General features: G+C 43.4%; 1 protein-coding gene across 4 annotated transcripts in view; it reads left to right on the top strand.

Annotated features, from left to right (window-relative positions):
• LOC112237328 (lipopolysaccharide-responsive and beige-like anchor protein) overlaps window positions 1-18,805 on the top strand; it is a 338,807-nt gene that overhangs the window by 173,269 nt on the left and 146,733 nt on the right. For 3 of the 4 annotated variants that reach the window (XM_042329672.1, XM_042329670.1, XM_042329674.1), the window contains exons 38-39: window positions 14,920-15,044; window positions 15,419-15,436. In XM_042329672.1, coding sequence (XP_042185606.1) covers window positions 14,920-15,044; window positions 15,419-15,436 — 143 coding nt within the window. The remainder of the gene's footprint in view (window positions 1-14,919; window positions 15,045-15,418; window positions 15,437-18,805) is intronic. The other variant, XM_042329673.1, reaches the window with a different exon arrangement.

Here is an 18,805-nt window from a genome sequence, read left to right as displayed (position 1 = left end):
GGGCCCGTGATACAAACATGCGTGCTGACCCAGACCCAGCATGCCGTGCAGAGCTAGCACAGCTGTCGGACAACAGCGCTACTCTACAACATCCGCCTTCCGTTCTCTCTCCTAGCTGAATTGATCGTTGTTTTCTTTAGGCTTAGCTCTGTCTGAGGCCTACTCCAAAATCAATTAGCCCCTGGAGAAAGTTAGAGTTGAGCGAAGGTGCTGCCCCGGACATCCATCTGCAGTCGGTTTTAAGCCGTAAACAGTTTTTACTGTAAACAACGAGGGTTTAGAAGAAAGCCGAGACGTCAATGATGCTCATCTTTAGTAAATGAGACGGTCGCTATCGGGAGGGGAAATCTGGAGCGTCGAGCCTTAAACGGATTTAAAGTGAAACCCTCGGCCTCGTTCATCACGCCACGTTTCTGGGATTATTATTATTTTTATTTTTTTTAATGTGGTGACATGTAGGAGGGGGGATGTTCTCCCGTTCTCCAAATCTCCAGAGAGGAGCATGTTAAAGTTTGACAGGCCAACATTCCATACATTATATAAAATGATGCGTATCTGTTCTGCACGGCCCTACCGTGCAGGCGTGATGTCAAGGGTTATGGATAGGAATTAGAATATGCCCTAATGATAACATTTGCTTCTAACTGTGTTTACAGTACAGTGGCTGGGCTTGTAAGAAATAGTAACAACGTGTCATGGTGGAACGTATTAACGGTTGATGCTGTCCATATGTTACTTACCATGGACGGCTAACGGTTAAACAAGCCTCACCGCAGGATCGAGGAATGAAACTGATGCTCTCACTCTTTAGGGATCAAAGGTTTAAGGGATTTAGTACAGGATAATGTGGCTATTAGTTCTGTTCTGAGACAGGTATTTAGGAGTGATTTGGGTGAATTCAATCTTCAGTGTTTAGTGTAGAAAACAGTTTATTTTGCAGGTGTGTCTCCTGAAGTACACTGATCTTACCTCTCCCTCCCCTCTCCCTCTCATCTCCCTCTCCCTCTCACCCCCCTTTCCCTCTCATCCCCCTTTCCCTCTCATCCCCCTTTCCCTCTCATCCCCGTCTCCCTCTCATCCCCGTCTCCCTCTCATCCCGTCTCCCTCTCATCCCCGTCTCCCTCTCATCCCCGTCTCCCTCTCATCCCCTCTCCCCTCTCATCCTCCTCTCCCCTCCATCCTCCTCTCCCTCTCCATCCTCCTCTCCCTCTCCATCCTCCTCTCCCTCTCCATCCCCCTCTCCCTCTCATCCCCCCTCCCTCTCATCCCCGTCTCCCTTTCATCCTCCTCTCCGCCTCCATCCTCCTCTCCCTCTCCATCCTCTCCCCCTCCATCCTCCTCTCCCTCTCCATCCCCGTCTCCCTCGCACCCCCCTTTCCCTCTCACCCCGCCTCAGAGCTCAGCCTCCTTTATGTAGTGTAGAAACTCTCCAGATTTATCCGTTCCATATACCCTTAAGAATGTATCTGGCCTTGGCCCAGCAAGGTCCTGATTAGAGGGCCCTGATCAATATCTCAATAAAAAGCCATTGGGGAAGTTTTTACATTCTTTTCCCCCTCTCCCTTCTCCCAGGATGCAATATCTGGGGAGTATCGATTGTTCAGGGTCCAGTAGTTAGTTAGTTATCTCCTTTGACTAACCCCATGGCGCTGTGTGTGTCACCCCCTCTCCTGGGTCTCGTGATAGATCGCTGCTCTCCCAGCCACTGTAATTACACTCAGGCCACAGCTGGTCATTTATTTCCACACTTTCACCATTTACCAAAAAATCTGCTTTTTATCTTTGGGATCCAGCAGCTTTGTTCTGCAGCGAAAGCAGAAAAGGGCACATGAAATACTGGTGTGATGTTGCAGAGAATGGAGGGAGATGGAGGAGAGGATCCATCCTTTACTCAGGGACCTTCAGCTTTTATTCTTTCTCTGGATTTACTTGATCGTCTCTCTCTCTCCTTCTCTCGCTCCAGACCAGAGCCACCTATAGGAGAGCTGATTATGGTGAGGGAGTCATTTTTCTCCTACTTTCATCATTTTTCTTTGTTTAACCTTTATTTTTGATCAGGGAGTCATTAAGGCCAGCAGTGGCACTCTTTAAAAATGTGTGGGTAGCGGCAGTATTCATGTAGTTGTTTTCCACCATATCAACCCAGTCCACTGACAAAGTATCCATCCACTACCTTGGCAACCACAGGGTGATCACCCAGCACCATCAAGCCTCAACCCCCCTCACTCGTGCTCTCTCTTGCTCTCTCTTGCTCTCTCTTGCTCTCTCTTGCTCTCTCTCGCTCTCTCTCGCTCTCTCTCGCTCTCTCTCTCGCTCTCTCTCTCGCTCTCTCTCTCGCTCTCTCTCTCGCTCTCTCTCTCGCTCTCTCTCTCGCTCTCTCTCTCGCTCTCTCTCTCGCTCTTCTCTCGCTCTCGCTCTCTCTCGCTCTCTCTCTCGCTCTCTCTCTCGCTCTCTCTCTCGCTCTCTCTCACTCTCCCTTGCTCTCTCTCGCTCTCCCTTGCTCTCCCTTGCTCTCTCGCTCTCCCTTGCTCTCTCTCGCTTGCTCTCTCGCTCTCGCTTGCTCTCTCTCTCTCTCGCTTGCTCTCGCTCTCTCTCGCTTTCTCTCCCTGGCTCTCTCTCTCTCGCGCTCTCTCTCGCGCTCTCTCTCGCGCTCTCTCTCGTGCTCGCTCTCACGCTCGCTCTCATGCTCGCTCTTTCTCTCGCTCTTTCTCTCGCTCTCTCTCGCTCTTTCTCTGTCTCTCTCTCTCTCTCTCTGTCTGCCTCTCTCTCTCTCTCTCTCTCTCTCTCTCTCTCGCTCTCTCTCTCTCTCTCTGTCTGCGCTCTCTCTCTCTCGCGCTCTCTCTCTCTCGCGCTCTCTCTCTCTCGCGCTCTCTCTCTCGCGCTCTCTCTCTCGCGCTCTCTCTCTCTCTCTCTCACGCTCTCTCTCTCGCGCGCTCTCTCTCTTCTCCAAGCCCATGAAGTGCAGCACTTGACATGATTAGGCGGCATGCACGCAGCCATTGTACCATAAGTGCTGTATAATGGGCATTGCTGTGTGATGGAGAGAGAGGAGGGCCTCATGAATACACCAGACAGCCGTGCTAGATGAGCCTGTCACATCCCAGCATCACACTAACACATTGAGAGGAGGGCACGATGCACAGCCCAGCATCACACTAACACATTGAGAGGAGGGGACAACGCTAGATTAGAATACAGAGAGGGTAGGGGACATCACTGTGTCTTGTGTCTGTCACCCAGCCATGTCCGCCTCAAAAACCTGGGAAATAGATTAACTGGAGAATTATATTATAATAACCAGTGGCAACCCCTGTTTTGAGCCCCACATTTTTTGCTCAAATTCAAGCCTATTGGGTGCTGCCATAGTTACATTGAAGGGCCCATCAAAGAGGGCTCAAGGTCATTGGCCACAGATAAAATGACGTCAAATCACATATCTACGGTAGCTTTGATTGGACTGATCATGTCAACATCATACTTTCAAAATCTTAGCTAGCAGTCATCATCATGAATCAAGTAGACAATCTACTGGCAAATCCTTTTTCATCCTTGTCACATGAAGAGAAATGAAAGATGAAACGTATCGGTGCTCATCGGCCATTGGGCATTAACATTACACAACACGTTGGAAATCGCAAATTCAACAATGAGTGGTTTGGAAGGAATCAGTGGCTAACTGCAAGCATTGCAAAGCAAACATTAGCCTGCTATTCAGTGGAGTGGCTGTGTTGTACCAAGTCTAAGATTAAGGGTCTCTTTTCCTAGTTTAAAATTATAAACATTCAACATTGGCCATGCTGTCAATGAAGCTTAATTTGTGCCGCACTTAAAACAACTGTTAACTCTGAATATTTTCAAGACAACTGGGAACTCTGGAAAAACTCTGAATTGTAAATCGGGAACTCGGGCCTCTTTCTAGAGCTATGACCCGAAGATCACTGATGTCACGTTTTGTTTTCTCCGAGTTCCCTGTGTTCTTGAAAGCACCATAAATCCAGAGACTTTGATGACAGTTTGATGACAAAATTTTCCCACGAAGGACCGCCACCTTCTTGATCAAGTGAGCACAGCACAACAAGGTGAGTCCAAAAATGTATTATATGCTGCTGCATAAATGTTGTAATATGCCAGGGAGATATTTATACTGTAATAAAGTGTATGTTGGAAAGTAAGCTGTTAGTAGCCCATGTGCCTCACCCTAATAATTTGGTCTATTTTCACCTGTTAATTTCACCTACTGTTCTAACTTGGTGGAGCACATGTAGCCTATAGCCTGTTTTAGATAAATGTAATCATTGAATATTGTATGAGCTTTCATTGTCTGCTTATATGCCCCCTTTATTTATCCTACGGTTCTGACTTGGTGTACAGTGCACTGTAAGAACGGCCCATGTTTTGAATTCTGTTGCTGTACATTTCAAAAGTGCTGAACAAATAGTTATATTGACCATGTCCGTCCTAGCTTGCTCATTAATGTGCATTTAACGTATTGTTTAGTATTGTGTAGTGGCTTTGCTGTCATGCATCCCACTTTTTGTTTGTTGCCTCACCAAGATTTACATGCTAAAATCGCCACTGATAAGAATAATAATAATAATAATTTAATGAAATGTTCATTTTTTTGTTAGAAAATGTGCTTTCACTCCAGCAGTCCTTTTCGATAATTTTGTGTCGAGCTATAAATGATCCTGTCTTGACTTGATGTTGTAAATGGGAACTTTAAGATTGACAGACCCCGAGGACCCTGAACCCCCCCCCCAAGCATTTCCCCAATCCCAGACGACCTTGTGCCTTTGCGCAGTCTTCTATGTGGTCGTGGTTGTGTTCAGAGCCATTCTGTGCCCGTTTAGATTTGTCAGGACATTCAAGTTCAGCCCTGAAGGGTAGAGGTCATCTGATTATGAGGATACCTCCGGTAATGGCTGAATTATGCAATTCTGCTCCAGTGGATATGGATGTCTTCATTACCTACCAGCAGTGACAGATGTGTGCATGTTGTCAAAACTAAGAAAATATGATGCTTTATCGAAAAACACAGACTATACCAGTTTGGTGACCGCATATATCATTTTTGTTGTGTTTTTGAAGGTGACATTGGTGTTTTAATATGGTTTGTTTGACTTTGGACACATTGTTGTGGGTAATGAAGATTTATTGTGAATTGTAGATAGATTTGTACATATTCTAGTCGGTGGCATAAGAATATGTTCTCTCTGTAAAATAGCACAATACACTTCTTTTGAAACGTATTTCAACAGGTAAACAACACAGGGTGGTTTCCTAACAAACCAACATTTTGGTTAATATTCCCCCCTTCTCTTTACACCCAGCCCTCTCCTCTAAATCTCCGCACCTCCCCTGGAAGAAGAGTATAATTAGGGTGTAATTTCCAGACCCTTTGTCGCAGAATTTACACTGAGTTTAATTGCTGCTAATTGGGGAGCGCGCGATACTGCGCCCATCGGTAATTAGGACCGTATTTCCATTTTTCATTTTGAGCATTTGTGTGTTGTTGCGCTATGTCTGCAGCCTCATGCATGGCCACCCCATGGGAGTGCTTTGATCTTAGCGAGCCCAGTGATGTTATGAAGAGGCAATATTATATTACTCTTTCTTTCTCTCTCTTTCTCTTGTTTAGTTTTTGTTCTGTGCTCATAAGGAATTAGAGTAGTAATTACACGGAGGAGTGGTAGATGTGTGAAGGATATCAACGTGCTTATTGTAGTCAGGTGCCGTGAACTTAGTCATGTGATCTGAAAGACCTGCAGCTTGAAGTTCCTCGCCGTTAATTCCTCAGGTGTGTTAATGTGGTCAAATGGCGTAGTACTTATATGTAGCATCTGTAAAAACACTTATCCGTGTTATGGTTTGGCGTAACATTTTTGTTTTGATATGGATTCCAGGTTTTGATCAAAACTGTTTGGCGTATTCATCATTGTTTTATTTCTAATACCTTTCCATTCCCGTATCCAATCAGATCAACTGTAGCAGGGAATTCAAAATAATATTCAAAATAAGCAAAATGAAATCGTCTGATCTTGTCATAAACAAAAAAGAACGAGTGAAATCCCATCACGATGAAAGTCGTTTAGGAGTATAGATGGAGGCGATAGCCTCCTCTGTGACCCTGAAGCTACCTTTGTCAAACACATAAACAACATTACAGCAACATTAGGAAGGCTGAATTAACATACACTGCTATTGAAATGGTGTGTGTAGTACACCTCATTTGACTAGGAAGGACATGCATTAATGCACGGGTACTGTAGAACCTCACTTACAGCTTAAGGCGAGCTTTAATCATGGCCATTTCCATAGCAAGGCGTTTGACCCCTCGTTTTAATTTGGAGCTGGCGCTGTGACTAGCTCCCACCGCTGACACCATTTGACAAAGAGGAAGGGGTTCTCTGGCGCCACAGTCATATGTATGACAAATCCTCAACCTATCCCCTCTCAGATTCTTATAAACTCATGGTTTATGCAAATCAAAAGAAATGATATCGGCGATAGAGGCAACGTTTGAGCGATTTGAGGGGCTGCCAATGGGGCCCCTTTGCATTAATGAGAAGGAAAAAAAGCAAAGTGAGAAATCCCACCTCCTCTGCGTATATGCAATCTCACTGACTGTACCCGAATGAGTCCCGTCTGAAGTTATAAATGACTGTTTGTCCTCAGCAAAGTGCTCTGTGTGTGATGTATGAAATACATGTTGCTGCTCTACGTACGGCTTCTAATGATAAAGGTCATATAGGACCATTTGCATAATCTCTAGCCAAAAGTGATCCCCCTTCCCACACAGTAATATTAATACACACTCACTCACTCACTCACTCACTCACTCACATAATTCACCAAAGTTCATTTCAGAGGGTGCAAATTATCTAGCCTGGAAATCCTTGATTTTTCACTGTTTTTAATATCGTCCGTCCCCCCCAAAAAATGTTTTTGCAAAGGCAACGCAAATAGCATTTAAGAGCTTGGGAAGAGCTTGGGAAGTGCTTGGGCGACGCATCCTGCTCCTGTTTGGCGGGGTCTGATTGGATCTTGATGGATGACTATCGTTTGTCCTTGTCAGAAAAAGAACAATTTGGCTGTTGAAATAAGAGTGCTATCAAAGTTTGGCTTCCAGAGAGAATCTATTACCATGTTTTAACTGCCAGTGTTTGAGGTTTGAGAGGGGGAGATAAGCGATATTGGCTCTCATACACAACGCCTTAAATTCCCATTTATTTATTTGTCATAAATTAATTAATTGAGGTTAATGTCTTTGTCCTCTGTACTTCCATAGATAGTGTCAATGTATTTTCTCTGTTTTTGAGTGTACATTATTTGATGAAATAAGAATAAATCAACTAATCACAAACTGTTAGTGCACATGAATGCCAAACTTAAATCAATGTAATTGCATGCCATGGTGTATTGATTAAGTGCTTAAATAGTATTCATTATATGTGAGTAGTGGCATTTTAGTCATTAACTGTCATTTCTTTGTCTCATTTATAAACATAAGTCAATAACTGCATGCTTATTCAGTATAATACAAGTTCATGAATGGATCATTTATTAAAGGCCCATTGTAGTCAAAAACGCGATTTCTCTGTGCCAATAACAGCTGGTTTTCAGTTTCCCACTCAGACCACTCATAGAGAGTCCTAGCAAACTTCCTGATAAATTACTCTTTGCTAAGAAGCTATTTTTGACCATTTTAATTTAAAACAATCACAGTAAGGTACTTCACTGTTACCCAGAAATGACTTGGTATTGAGATAAAAATGGCTGCATTGAACCTTGGGTTTCTATGGTAACAAACATTTAAAACCATAAGTGGATATTATAAACGGTTGTATTTTTCCTATGGTGGGCCTCCATAAAATACCTATTTGATGTTTTTTAAATAAGACACAGGCCTACAGTAAATGCATGTAGAAACAGTCCAAGGGTAGTGCATACTGAATAAGAAATTGGACAGCAGGAATGGCATATTTCCCATGGTTCAAGGCCTCTTTTCTTCGACTTACCCGGCAGACATAGCAATGCACTTGTGTTCAGTACTAGGCCATACTTAGATACCCAGTCTCTTAGCTAGATGTCTCTGTGTGTAGGTTACTCCCTGTTTACCCTGTGTTGTCCTCTGTGGCGATACACAGGAAGTCCTGGCTAGTGGACAGGCTACTGTTAGAGAACGTAGTCGTCTGTCCGTCTTCCACTCCCATCACTCCTTCCAAAGCTCCAGTCAGTCTGTCTGTCCAACTAAGCGATTCATTAATCCTGGACTTCAAGCCAGCCCTCACTGAGCTGCCGATCACTGAACACTTGGCTACAATTAAACTATTTGTTTATTATGTCACTCTCCCCATGCCAAGTCCAATTGGACCGTGTTTTGTTTTGATGCAAACAGACAATTTAGTTGTTTATAAAGGTTGTGTAAAACCTCTTTCCACAGTCTGTTAATGCTATGGTGTTTTAATTTATTGCACATAGTGATATTTTTTTCGATTGCACCCGTTTATTCATTAGTGAAAGCAACACAGACACTCGCACACAAAAGGAGAGAGGCTGAGATCGTCTTCTAATGTTGGTAAACTTACATTTACTGCCACACGGAAAAAAAACAATTATATTTTATTACCTCACATAAATGTCTTATTGGCCCTTTCTCATCGGTCGTCAATGTGGTCTACATTAAACAGCATTTAGAGGGATCCAGCACTCTGCTAAGTGCTCCTTAACACACACAAACATAGTTACACACGTACATACACGTGTGTGTGTAATATATATATATATACACACACATACACAGTGCCTTCAGAAAGCATTCACACCCCTTGACTTTTTCCACATTTTGTTGTGTTACAGCCTGAAAAAATATATATATTTGACAACTTTCCCTCATTCTTAAAAATAAAAAGAAGAGAGAAGTTGAAATGTCTCGACTGAATAATTATTCAACCCCGTTGTTATGGCTAAATAAGTTCAGGAGTAAAGATGTATTTAACATGTCACATGTTATATAGTGTTTAACATCATTTTAAAATGACTACATTATCTCTGTACCACACTCATACAATATCTGTAAGGTCCCTCAGTCGAGCAGTGAATTTCAAACACAGATTCAACCACAAAGACCAGGGAGGTTTTCCAATGCCTTGCAAAGAAGGCCACCTATTGGTAGATGGATAGAAATAAAAAATAACATTGAATATCCCCCTGTAGCATGGTGAAGTTATTAATCACCCTTTTGATGGTGTATCAATACACCCAGCCACTACACAGATACAGGTGTCCTTCCTAACTCAGTTGCAGGAGAGGAAAGAAAACGCTTTGAGATTTCACCGTGAGGCCAAAATGTGACAGTTACCAAGTTGGCTGTGATAGGATAACACAACATTGTAGTTACTCCACAATACTAAGCTAAATGACATAGTGAAAAGAAGGAAGCCTGTACAGTATACAAATATTCCAAAACATGCTTCCTGTTTGCAACAAGGCACTAAAGTAATACTGCAAGACATGTGGCAAAGAAATGTACTTTATGTCCTGAATAGAAAGTGTTATGTTTGGGCCAAATCCAACAAACCACATCACTGAGTACCACTCTTCATACTTTCAAGCATGGGTGTGGTTGCATCATGTTACTGGGTATGCTTGTCATCGACAAGGACGAAGAAGTTTTTCAGGATAAAAATAAACAAGATAGAGCTAAGCACAGGAAACTCCTAGAGGAAAACCTGGTTCAGTCTGCTTTTCGACAGACACTGGGAGACAATTCGCCTTTCAGCAGGACAATAACCTAAAACACAAGGCCAAATATATACTGGAGTTGCTTACCAAGACTACATTGAACTTTCCGGAGTGGCCTAGTTACAGTTTTTACTTAAATCGGCTTGAAAATTTATGGAAAGATTTGAAAATGGTTGTTTAGCAATGATCAACAACAAACTTGACAGAGCTTGAAGAGTTTTCAAAATAATAACGAGCAAATATTGCACAATCCAGGGGTGCAAAGCTCTTAGACTCACGACTGTAATCACTGCCAAAGGTTATTCTAACATGCAATGACTGAGGTGTGAATACTAATTTAAATGAGAGATTTCTGTATATCAATGTCAAAAATCATGTTTTCATTTTGTCAGTATGGGGTATTCTGTGTAGATGGGTTAAAATAGTTTTTTCATCCATTTTGAATTCAGGATGTAACACAACAAAATGTGAAATTTCAGGAGAGTATTACTACTGAAGGCACTGCACACACACACACACACACACACACACACACACACACTCCGTCTAAGACAACAGACGTTCCCCAGTAGGCTCTAATGAGCGAAGCCTTTATGAGTAAACTAATTACTAATTACACAAGTGGTTTGTGTAAAAGGCTGCGGCCTTTAGTCATTTTAATTGTTGTCATCTTGAAGAATGGGTGCTGCTGTTATTCTGCCAGCGCAGCCCGCCACACGATGGACGAGCGCTGAATTATTTATCATCTTTGTAGAAACTCTCTCAGCGTACACATGCACGGCGCGTGTCACATCGTTTTTCCCAACGTGATACAGCGGCGTTCTCCGTGGGGGATTGATTGGCGACGGAGATGGCAAGGTACTGGGGTGGACGGCGGGCGGACGCCCATCCAAGACCCTTCATTAGGAACCTGGTTGTGGTGCCGTTCACGACACGGCCAGCGGTGGAGATCGTTCCATAACACTGCGACTAATTACTCCACACTACCGAACACGTCCTCCCACTGATGGATGTGGAGGAAACCTCCTTGTAAGAGTGTGTGTGTGTGTGTGTGTGTGTGTGTGTGTGTGTGTGTGTGTGTGTGAGAGAGAGAGACTCGCTTGATATTCATTTTCCTAGATGAATGCTGTGTGAGGCAGGATGATGAAGTGGTAATTAGGATAGGGAGACTATCACACAGCAACAAGGCCTGGGCCCTTTGTGACAGGAGGGAAATCAGGTCCTGCACATTCTGTCTGCTGGATGGAGAGACACACACTCCAATGTCTCCTAGCACACACACGCACAGGCATAACACATGCACACACACACAGGTATAACACACACAGGCATAACACACACACACACACAGGTATAACACACACAGACATAACACACACACAGGCATAACACACACACACACACACAGGTATAACACACACTTGTGGTCTCAAATGTATTCATGAAGGTAGCCTAGCGGGTAAGAGCGTTGGGCCTGTAACCGAAAGGGGGCTGGTTCGAATCCCAGAGCCGTCTCGGAGGAAATATCTGTTGATGTGCCCTTGAGCAAGGCACTTAACCCTATTTCCTCCTGTAAGTTGCTCTGGATAAGAGCATCTCCTAAATGACTAAAATGTAAATGCATTCCCTCTTTTCCGCTCGTGTGTATCCTCACACCCACGTTCACACTAAGCCCTCAACAAACAGGAGCGTTATTATATTGTGGGACCTTCTTAGTTTTTGCCCTGTGTTTCTGTTTCATTTCCTCTGAACACCAGAGAGACACGTCCTCTCCACCTACTACTCCATCCCTCCTCCTTCCCTTCTTCTCTTCCACCGTTTCCTCATCACTTCTTCAAGCTCCTTAGTAGCGAAATACATTTTTAATGAGAGATCCTTGACATCTTCTCTTTGCTTATGTGCTTTAGAATGTTTGCCTGTAAAATATTTAATAGTTGTGCTGTCTGCTATTCCCCCATGCGCCTCTTATAAACTGCCTCGGCTTTACACAAACACGGGAGCTGAAGACAGTTTCTTCCTCTATTTCTCTCCAGAAAAGACCAGAGGCTGAAAGAGTGAGAGCGATAGGGAACAACAGAGGGATATGAAGATAGAAAGAGAAGGATTTATTTTTCATTCTTTCAGATAAATGGAGTAATTAATGGCTTTCATAGAACGACTTAAAGCACCTGGCTCGAAATTGTATTTATTTTCTTGTGTAAAGCCCCTCCCCTTTTAGAGGCCCCTTGTAATCATTGGTGTTGGTCTGAAGCTTTGTGGGGAGCCCCGGGCTCCTGACTGGAGCAGCTACAGCATCAGGTTAAGACCAGATCAAACAAACTAGCTCCAATACGCACGCACACACACACATGGACGTACAGACACACAAGTACACTCACTCACACATGCGTAATAGTGATGGGGGGGGGGAGGATCGATAGTTACATATCGGGATATTATTTTTGACGATGTATGGTATTGTTTTGACAGTATCACAATGTGCTAGTTGGCTGTACCTGCTCCAAAACTCCAGGATTTTTCCCTCAGCTTGTTCTCCATCTTCTTTTTAAATAGGGAGCCAAGATGTTTTCAGCACTTTTATTTTCCTGACTGATCAAGACTCCTGTTGTCATGGCTCTCTCTCTCTCGTCTCTCTGCCACAGACATATTGTGAGCAATAGGTTTGGAACATCAAATCGCAATCAAATTGCCATGTAGAATTGTAATACATATCGGATTGGCACCTAAGTATCGTGATAATGTCGTTTGGTGAGGTCCCTGGAAATTCCCAGCCCTAATGCATAACCATGTGCACACACACACACACACACAGAGAGAGAGGGTTCTGGTTCTCCCTCGTACCTCTGCTGACACTGATACACACGTCACTCCACCTCGCCAAGGTCTGATGTCAACACTCATTTGGTGTTCAAGCTATAAATGTGTTTGACTGTATGTTCCAGTGTTGTGCTATAGTTTCCTCTTTTTCCTACAGCATTTCCTCTTTTTCCTACAGCATTTCCTCTTTTCCCTACAGCGTTTCCTCTTTTCCCTACAGCCTACAGCGTTTCCTCTTTTCCCTACAGCGTTTCCTCTTTTCCCTACAGCGTTTCCTCTTTTCCCTACAGCGTTTCCTCTTTTCCCTACAGCGTTTCCTCTTTTCCCTACAGCGTTTCCTCTTTTCCCTACAGCGTTTCCTCTTTGCCCTACAGCGTTTCCTCTTTGCCCTACAGCGTTTCCTCTTTGCCCTACAGCGTTTCCTCTTTGCCCTACAGCGTTTCCTCTTTGCTCTACACCGTTTCCTCTTTGCCCTACACTGTTTCCTCTTTGCCCTACACCGTTTCCTCTTTGCCCTACACCGTTTCCTCTTTCCCTACAGCGTTTCCTCTTCCCCTCACCGTTCTCATGTGGATGACGTTCTCTTGCTATTTAGACTTTTTATTTTATTTTTTACTCTGCGACCCCCTTCATTTTGATATTGTACGTTGTTGGTTTAACATACTGTATATGCAGACAGCCAGTGAAATATCAGGACATAAAATAGCTGTCTGTCTAGATGCTGCTCCTGGTGCCATGGTCCTGATTTATATAGACAGGTGGAATAGGTCCTGTTACACCTGAACACTTCTCCCGTAGCACCGCGGACGTACTGACTTACAGCGCATTCAGAAACTATTCAGACCCCTTGACTTTTTCCACACGTTACAGCCTTATTCTAAAATTGATTAAATAGTTTTTTTCCCCCTCGTCAATCTACACACAATACCCATAATGGCAAAGCAAAAACAGGTTTTTAGGCATACTAAAAAAAACAAATAGCTTATTTACATAAGTATTCAGACCCATGGGACTCAAAATTGTTGCGCACGAATACTTCTTCACCCTTCTGAGGCAGCACCTTCTGACGCAGCACCTTCTGACGCAGCACCTTCTGACGCAGCACCTTGAGTTTCCAGATTTCTATCTCACCATGCTTCTATAAATCAGTACACTGGGATCTGTTTAGAGGCTGAGGCCATACACCAACCCTAATGCAACCTTAACAATAACCCAAATACACACTTGCACATGTCTTAGACCACTTGTTTTTCTCAGTGCTTTAATAGTAAATTGAATGTGTGAACCCAGCTCATAGGTGAAGAAGGGAAGTGTCTGGCCTGCTGAGTTAGAGAGATTATGTTGTGTTCTTCCCTTGTGTTCTCATTTCTAAATGCCCAAAACATTCCCTCATAATACGCGCAATATGGAACACATTTGGCGTAATTTAGTTTGACAAATTACCAGCTATTTCTTCTCGAGCAGTAAATTAGTTATTTAGATTAGGCAAGCTTTTTTCAATAGGGGTGGGTGGGAAATAACACCTCACTAATGTTGGGAAGAAATGTATTTCCTCCTTATGCTGTGTGTGATGTGCCTAAAGAAAAGTAATTAATATTTTAAAATATAATTTAAATTAAATCCATTTTTGAATTTTAATATTTTATTGCCTGTATGTACACAACACAATGATGTGTGGTGGTTGTGACTCTTCATTAAAAGTTAACACTTTCCAAGTCCCTGAGATTGGGTATGTGTCCAAAATGGCACCCTATTCCCTATTTAGTGCACTACTTTTGATCAGGGCCCATAGGGAATAGGGTGCTATTTGGGACATAACTTTAGTCTGAATGATTTACTACTGACCAGGCCTGGGTAAAGGAGGTGCAAATTGGGAAGAAAAATGACAGAGGCCTGTGGACATTGATTAATATTGGTAATGCCATCCCCCTCTCCCGCTTCCCTGTTTTTGTAATGGCGTTTTGGGACCAGCCCGGGCACTCGCTGCTACCCGGGTAGAGAGGCTAGAGCCGAGGTGCCCTGCTGGGTCCCAAATGAGCCTGGAATGGGAGCACATCGGAGTGTGGGGGAAACTGATCACTCTGTCAGCTGCTCATTCCACCATAATGTATTTAGTGCTCGTTTCACGAGAGAGAGAGAAAATATTGTTATTTTCAAGGTCAGGGTTTTTAGGTAGTCTATCTACTGTGTTCTATTTGTTGTGGTGTTGGGGGGAAAAAGAAGACACCCAGTATAGCAAAACAAGGCCGTCTTTATGCTGCTGCTGGCCTCGCTACTCTGCACTGTGACTGGGGCTATAGGCTACCACCACGCTGTTCTGTAATTGCTAACACATGTGCTACCTCTGTTCCCCTGCAGCCGTCCTCGGGAGTTCTGGCGCCTCGACTACTGGGAGGACGACTTGAGGCGGCGCCGGCGCTTCGTCAGGAACCCCTTCGGATCCACTCACTCAAAGGCCACGCTCAAAGCTGCAGCCGAACACGGTCAGTCAGCCCTCCTCGCTCAACACCCAGCGTCCTTTGCTCACACCCTCCGTGAGTCTGTGCCCGCCTGTGACAGCAGGTCCACGGCAATAAAAATTAGCACTACAGTTGCCATAAGTGTTTTATTGTACCACAAGAAACAGTAAAAAAAAAAAAGAAAAAGCACACCCTCCATTTGAATGAAATAGTTCACACAGTTAACTGCCTAACCTGCCTCCCCATTAGAGTTAGCTATGTTAGTACGCAGTGTTCCAATAGGCCCTCACACACTCACATCCTCTCCCCTTTGAGTTATTTAATGTCTGAGTTGGCATGAACCTTCAGTGGGAGCCATGTGAAATGTGTGTTTCCTTTTCTTTCCTTTTGCATGACAGTGGTGCCTGGCATTAATGGTAAGTAATATGTCAAGACTCCCTGACTCCTAAGCACCAAGCCCTTTGGTTGGTCTTCTCCCCATTTCCCATGATGCATTATCATTTGACTTGTTGATAGAAAGCAGCAGTTGGGATCTTCCGTTCTTTCCATCTTCATTTTTCTCTTGAATGTGTCATTCAATGTTAAACAGCTGCCACTAACATTGAGTGGCTGCTGCCAACATACTGACTCAACTCCAGCCACTTTAATAATGGAAATGAATGTAGAAAATGTATCACTAGCCGCTAAACACTGCCACTTAATATAATGTTTACATACCCTACATTACTCATCTCATATGTATAGGTATATACTGTATTATATGTAATCTACTGCATCTTGCCATCTTTATGTAATACATGTATCACTAGCCACTTTAAACTATGCCACTTTGTTTACATACCCTACATTACTCATCTCATATGTATATACTGTACTCTATACCATCAACTGCATCTTGCCATCTTTATGTAATACATGTATCACTAGCCACTTTAAACTATGCCACTTTATGTTTATATACCCTACATTACTCATCTCATATGTGTATACTGTACTCTATACCATCTACTGCATCTTGCCTATGCCGTTCTGTACCATCACTCATTCATATCTTTATGTACATATTCTTTATCCCTTTGAACTTGTGTGTATAAGACAGTAGTTGTGGAATTGTTAGATTACTCGTTGGTTATTACTGCATTGTCGGAACTAGAAGCACAAGCATTTCGCTACACTCACATTAACATCTGCTAACCATGTGTATGTGACAAATAAAATTTGATTTGATTTGAACACCAAGTATAGCAGCAATTAAAATAAAAATGTGCTTACAAATGTAAAGGGGGATGTTGATTTAGGCTAGGTAGGTAAGTATTGTAGCTGTACAATGATATGAATATAAATCACTTGAATCCCAGTCATTGTCCCACCTCAACTACCTTTCTTCCATGTTATTTTCCCTGCTTTAAATTCCCAATCATGGCGTCATGTACAACATTCCCACCATCTCAGGGGATGACTTGTACTTGATTTGATGAAAAAAAGAACACTGAAGCTATAGTGCCAGAATCACATGCGTTCAGTTTGATCAGCTCAGAGATGTCATTCTGTTCATAAAGAGAGCCGGGTGAGGAGGACCAACGGTGTTGATGCCCATTTAACTAACCTGCCTCTTTATGATGTCAAATCTTAATTGGCTAAAGGTCAACAAACAAAGATACATTAACTTTCACGGGAATAATTAGGTGTTTCTTTGAAGGTGAATATTATGTGAGGGCTAATTAGTTTAGGTGTAATTAATCATTTTGGAAATATCAGGACTATTAATTACACAGTACGTCTTGTTTGTGTGTGTTGCAGAGAGAAACCCAAACTAGCTTGGTTGCTCTTGACCAATATCTCAACAGTACCAATATCTCAACAGTACCAATATCTCAACAGTACCATGTGGTTAAAGCAAGTCAAGGATAGTGTTCTGTTTTAAAAGGAAACGGTGACATCAATACCGTTGTATTACCTAGAAGACAGAAGTATCGATAAAACCAACAGTATTGATTACCTTTTACCACCAGGACTGGAATTGAGATTCAATTGATCTTTTCGTTTCCCTGGACTTGCTTTAAAAACAACAGGTGCAGATTCTGTTTTGAAGGCGTTTATGTAAAGTGTTGAACCCCGATTTCTGTTGAACTTCCTATGAGGACAACTAAACGAAAGTGAACCAACAGTTGAATAGTCACCGTCTCATTCTTAGCGATAACTAGGTTGGAGGACACGTAGAATCCATTAACCACATTGGCCGTAGGACACATGTTCTCTAGCGTTCGAGTAGGAGGGGCGTTTTCCCCGGAGTAGGCACTAATCCCTAGTTTCTGCTAAAACGTTATCCTGCATATCTTGGATAATAACTAGGGAGCGACGTACACTACTATTTTCACACCACTAAGCCAGGCTGTGCTGGGCTGGCCTGGTTGCTGCAACAATGCTGGAATATACAACGTGAAAAGGGAAGGTCCGACCCAGCACAGTACGGTTCTGGTCGGCACAGTGTGAAGAAAGGTTTTAGTCATCTACCACATTCATTGGCCAAGTAGGTGCAGGAGTCCCCAGAGTAGAGCCTAATCCCTAGTTTCTGCTAAAACACTAAAGACCGTATTCCCAGTCACACCAGGGTTAGTGATCAGGGCCGTGCCTGTCTAGGCCTGTTGGTTTTTACCGGCTTAACCTATTGCACTCCACAATAACGGCCTGTTTCTGGCCCGAAAATGTCTCCAATATGTCACAGGGATGGAAGTAGTCCCGTCCCCCCCCAAAAGGTGACATCAGTCCTCTTGACAAACGGCCGCCGTGACAGAAGCCAATAAGAATGTGATCTAAAAGCAATAAGCGTCTGGCAATCCCAGCATCCTTGTGGGCCCGGCGGGGACCGGGCGTAATGTCTGTGGTGTGGAGATGCAGCTGGAGGGTGGAGGGACCTGAGGACCACTGGTCCTTCTCTCTGTTACTCTGATACTCTCTTTCTCTCTCTGTTACTTTCTCGCTCTTTCTCTCTCTCTCTCTCGCTCTTTCTCACTCTCTTTCTCTCGCTCGCTCTCTCTAGGTTTTTTCTCTTCTCTATCTTTCTCTCTTTTCTCTTTGTGTGTCTCCCTAATTCTCTTTTTGCTTTTCTCTCATTCTCGTTCCCTTCATCCCTTTATGTTAGATCGTTTCAAATCATAAGAGTTTATTTGGTCACGAACACAGGATACAGCAGGTGTAAGCAGTGATGCTTGCTGACATCCTCAACAATGAATGTTGAGTAGGAGCTCGACACAAGGCGACGTCTGTTGGCGCCATCTTACAATTTTAGTGCAATGAAGACCTGATTACGAAGGCATATGATCGTTGAAGAGTCAGTTGGTGACTTGTAATTGTTCTCCCCTCTCCATCACTCTGACTCACTGCTCTAGTAGGGGGCATCATCAGTAAGTCAATATAAAACATGCTCTGGATATATTCAACAACATAGGGAGGACATATTCTGACATATAGGGTGTGTTTTGTTTTCAAAGTCACTACTGTCGTAAAAAATAGCCACCAGCCAGTCTTGGTAATACCTCTATGGAGTATTGTCCTGTTAGTTGCATATGCGCACACACACACACACGCTACCCTGCTGCATTTGGGGGAAAGAACATATCATTCAAATATCTCTGACTTGAGGCCTGACTGCGGCGTCCATTTTCTGATGTAAACTTTCTTGTTGTTTTCATCGACCCGACATTTGTAACGGAAGTGGAGCGCAAGGCGAGAGTGCAGTCGTGAGTTTTCAAACAGGGAACAGAGGTCATATCTGGCTGTAATTA

Source organism: Oncorhynchus tshawytscha, linkage group LG11 (genome assembly GCF_018296145.1).
Source record: "Oncorhynchus tshawytscha isolate Ot180627B linkage group LG11, Otsh_v2.0, whole genome shotgun sequence".
In the NCBI taxonomy this organism is placed as follows: domain Eukaryota; kingdom Metazoa; phylum Chordata; class Actinopteri; order Salmoniformes; family Salmonidae; genus Oncorhynchus; species Oncorhynchus tshawytscha.
The sequence above is the reverse complement of the archived record's forward strand: the minus strand, read 5'-3'. Positions and strand labels throughout refer to the sequence as shown.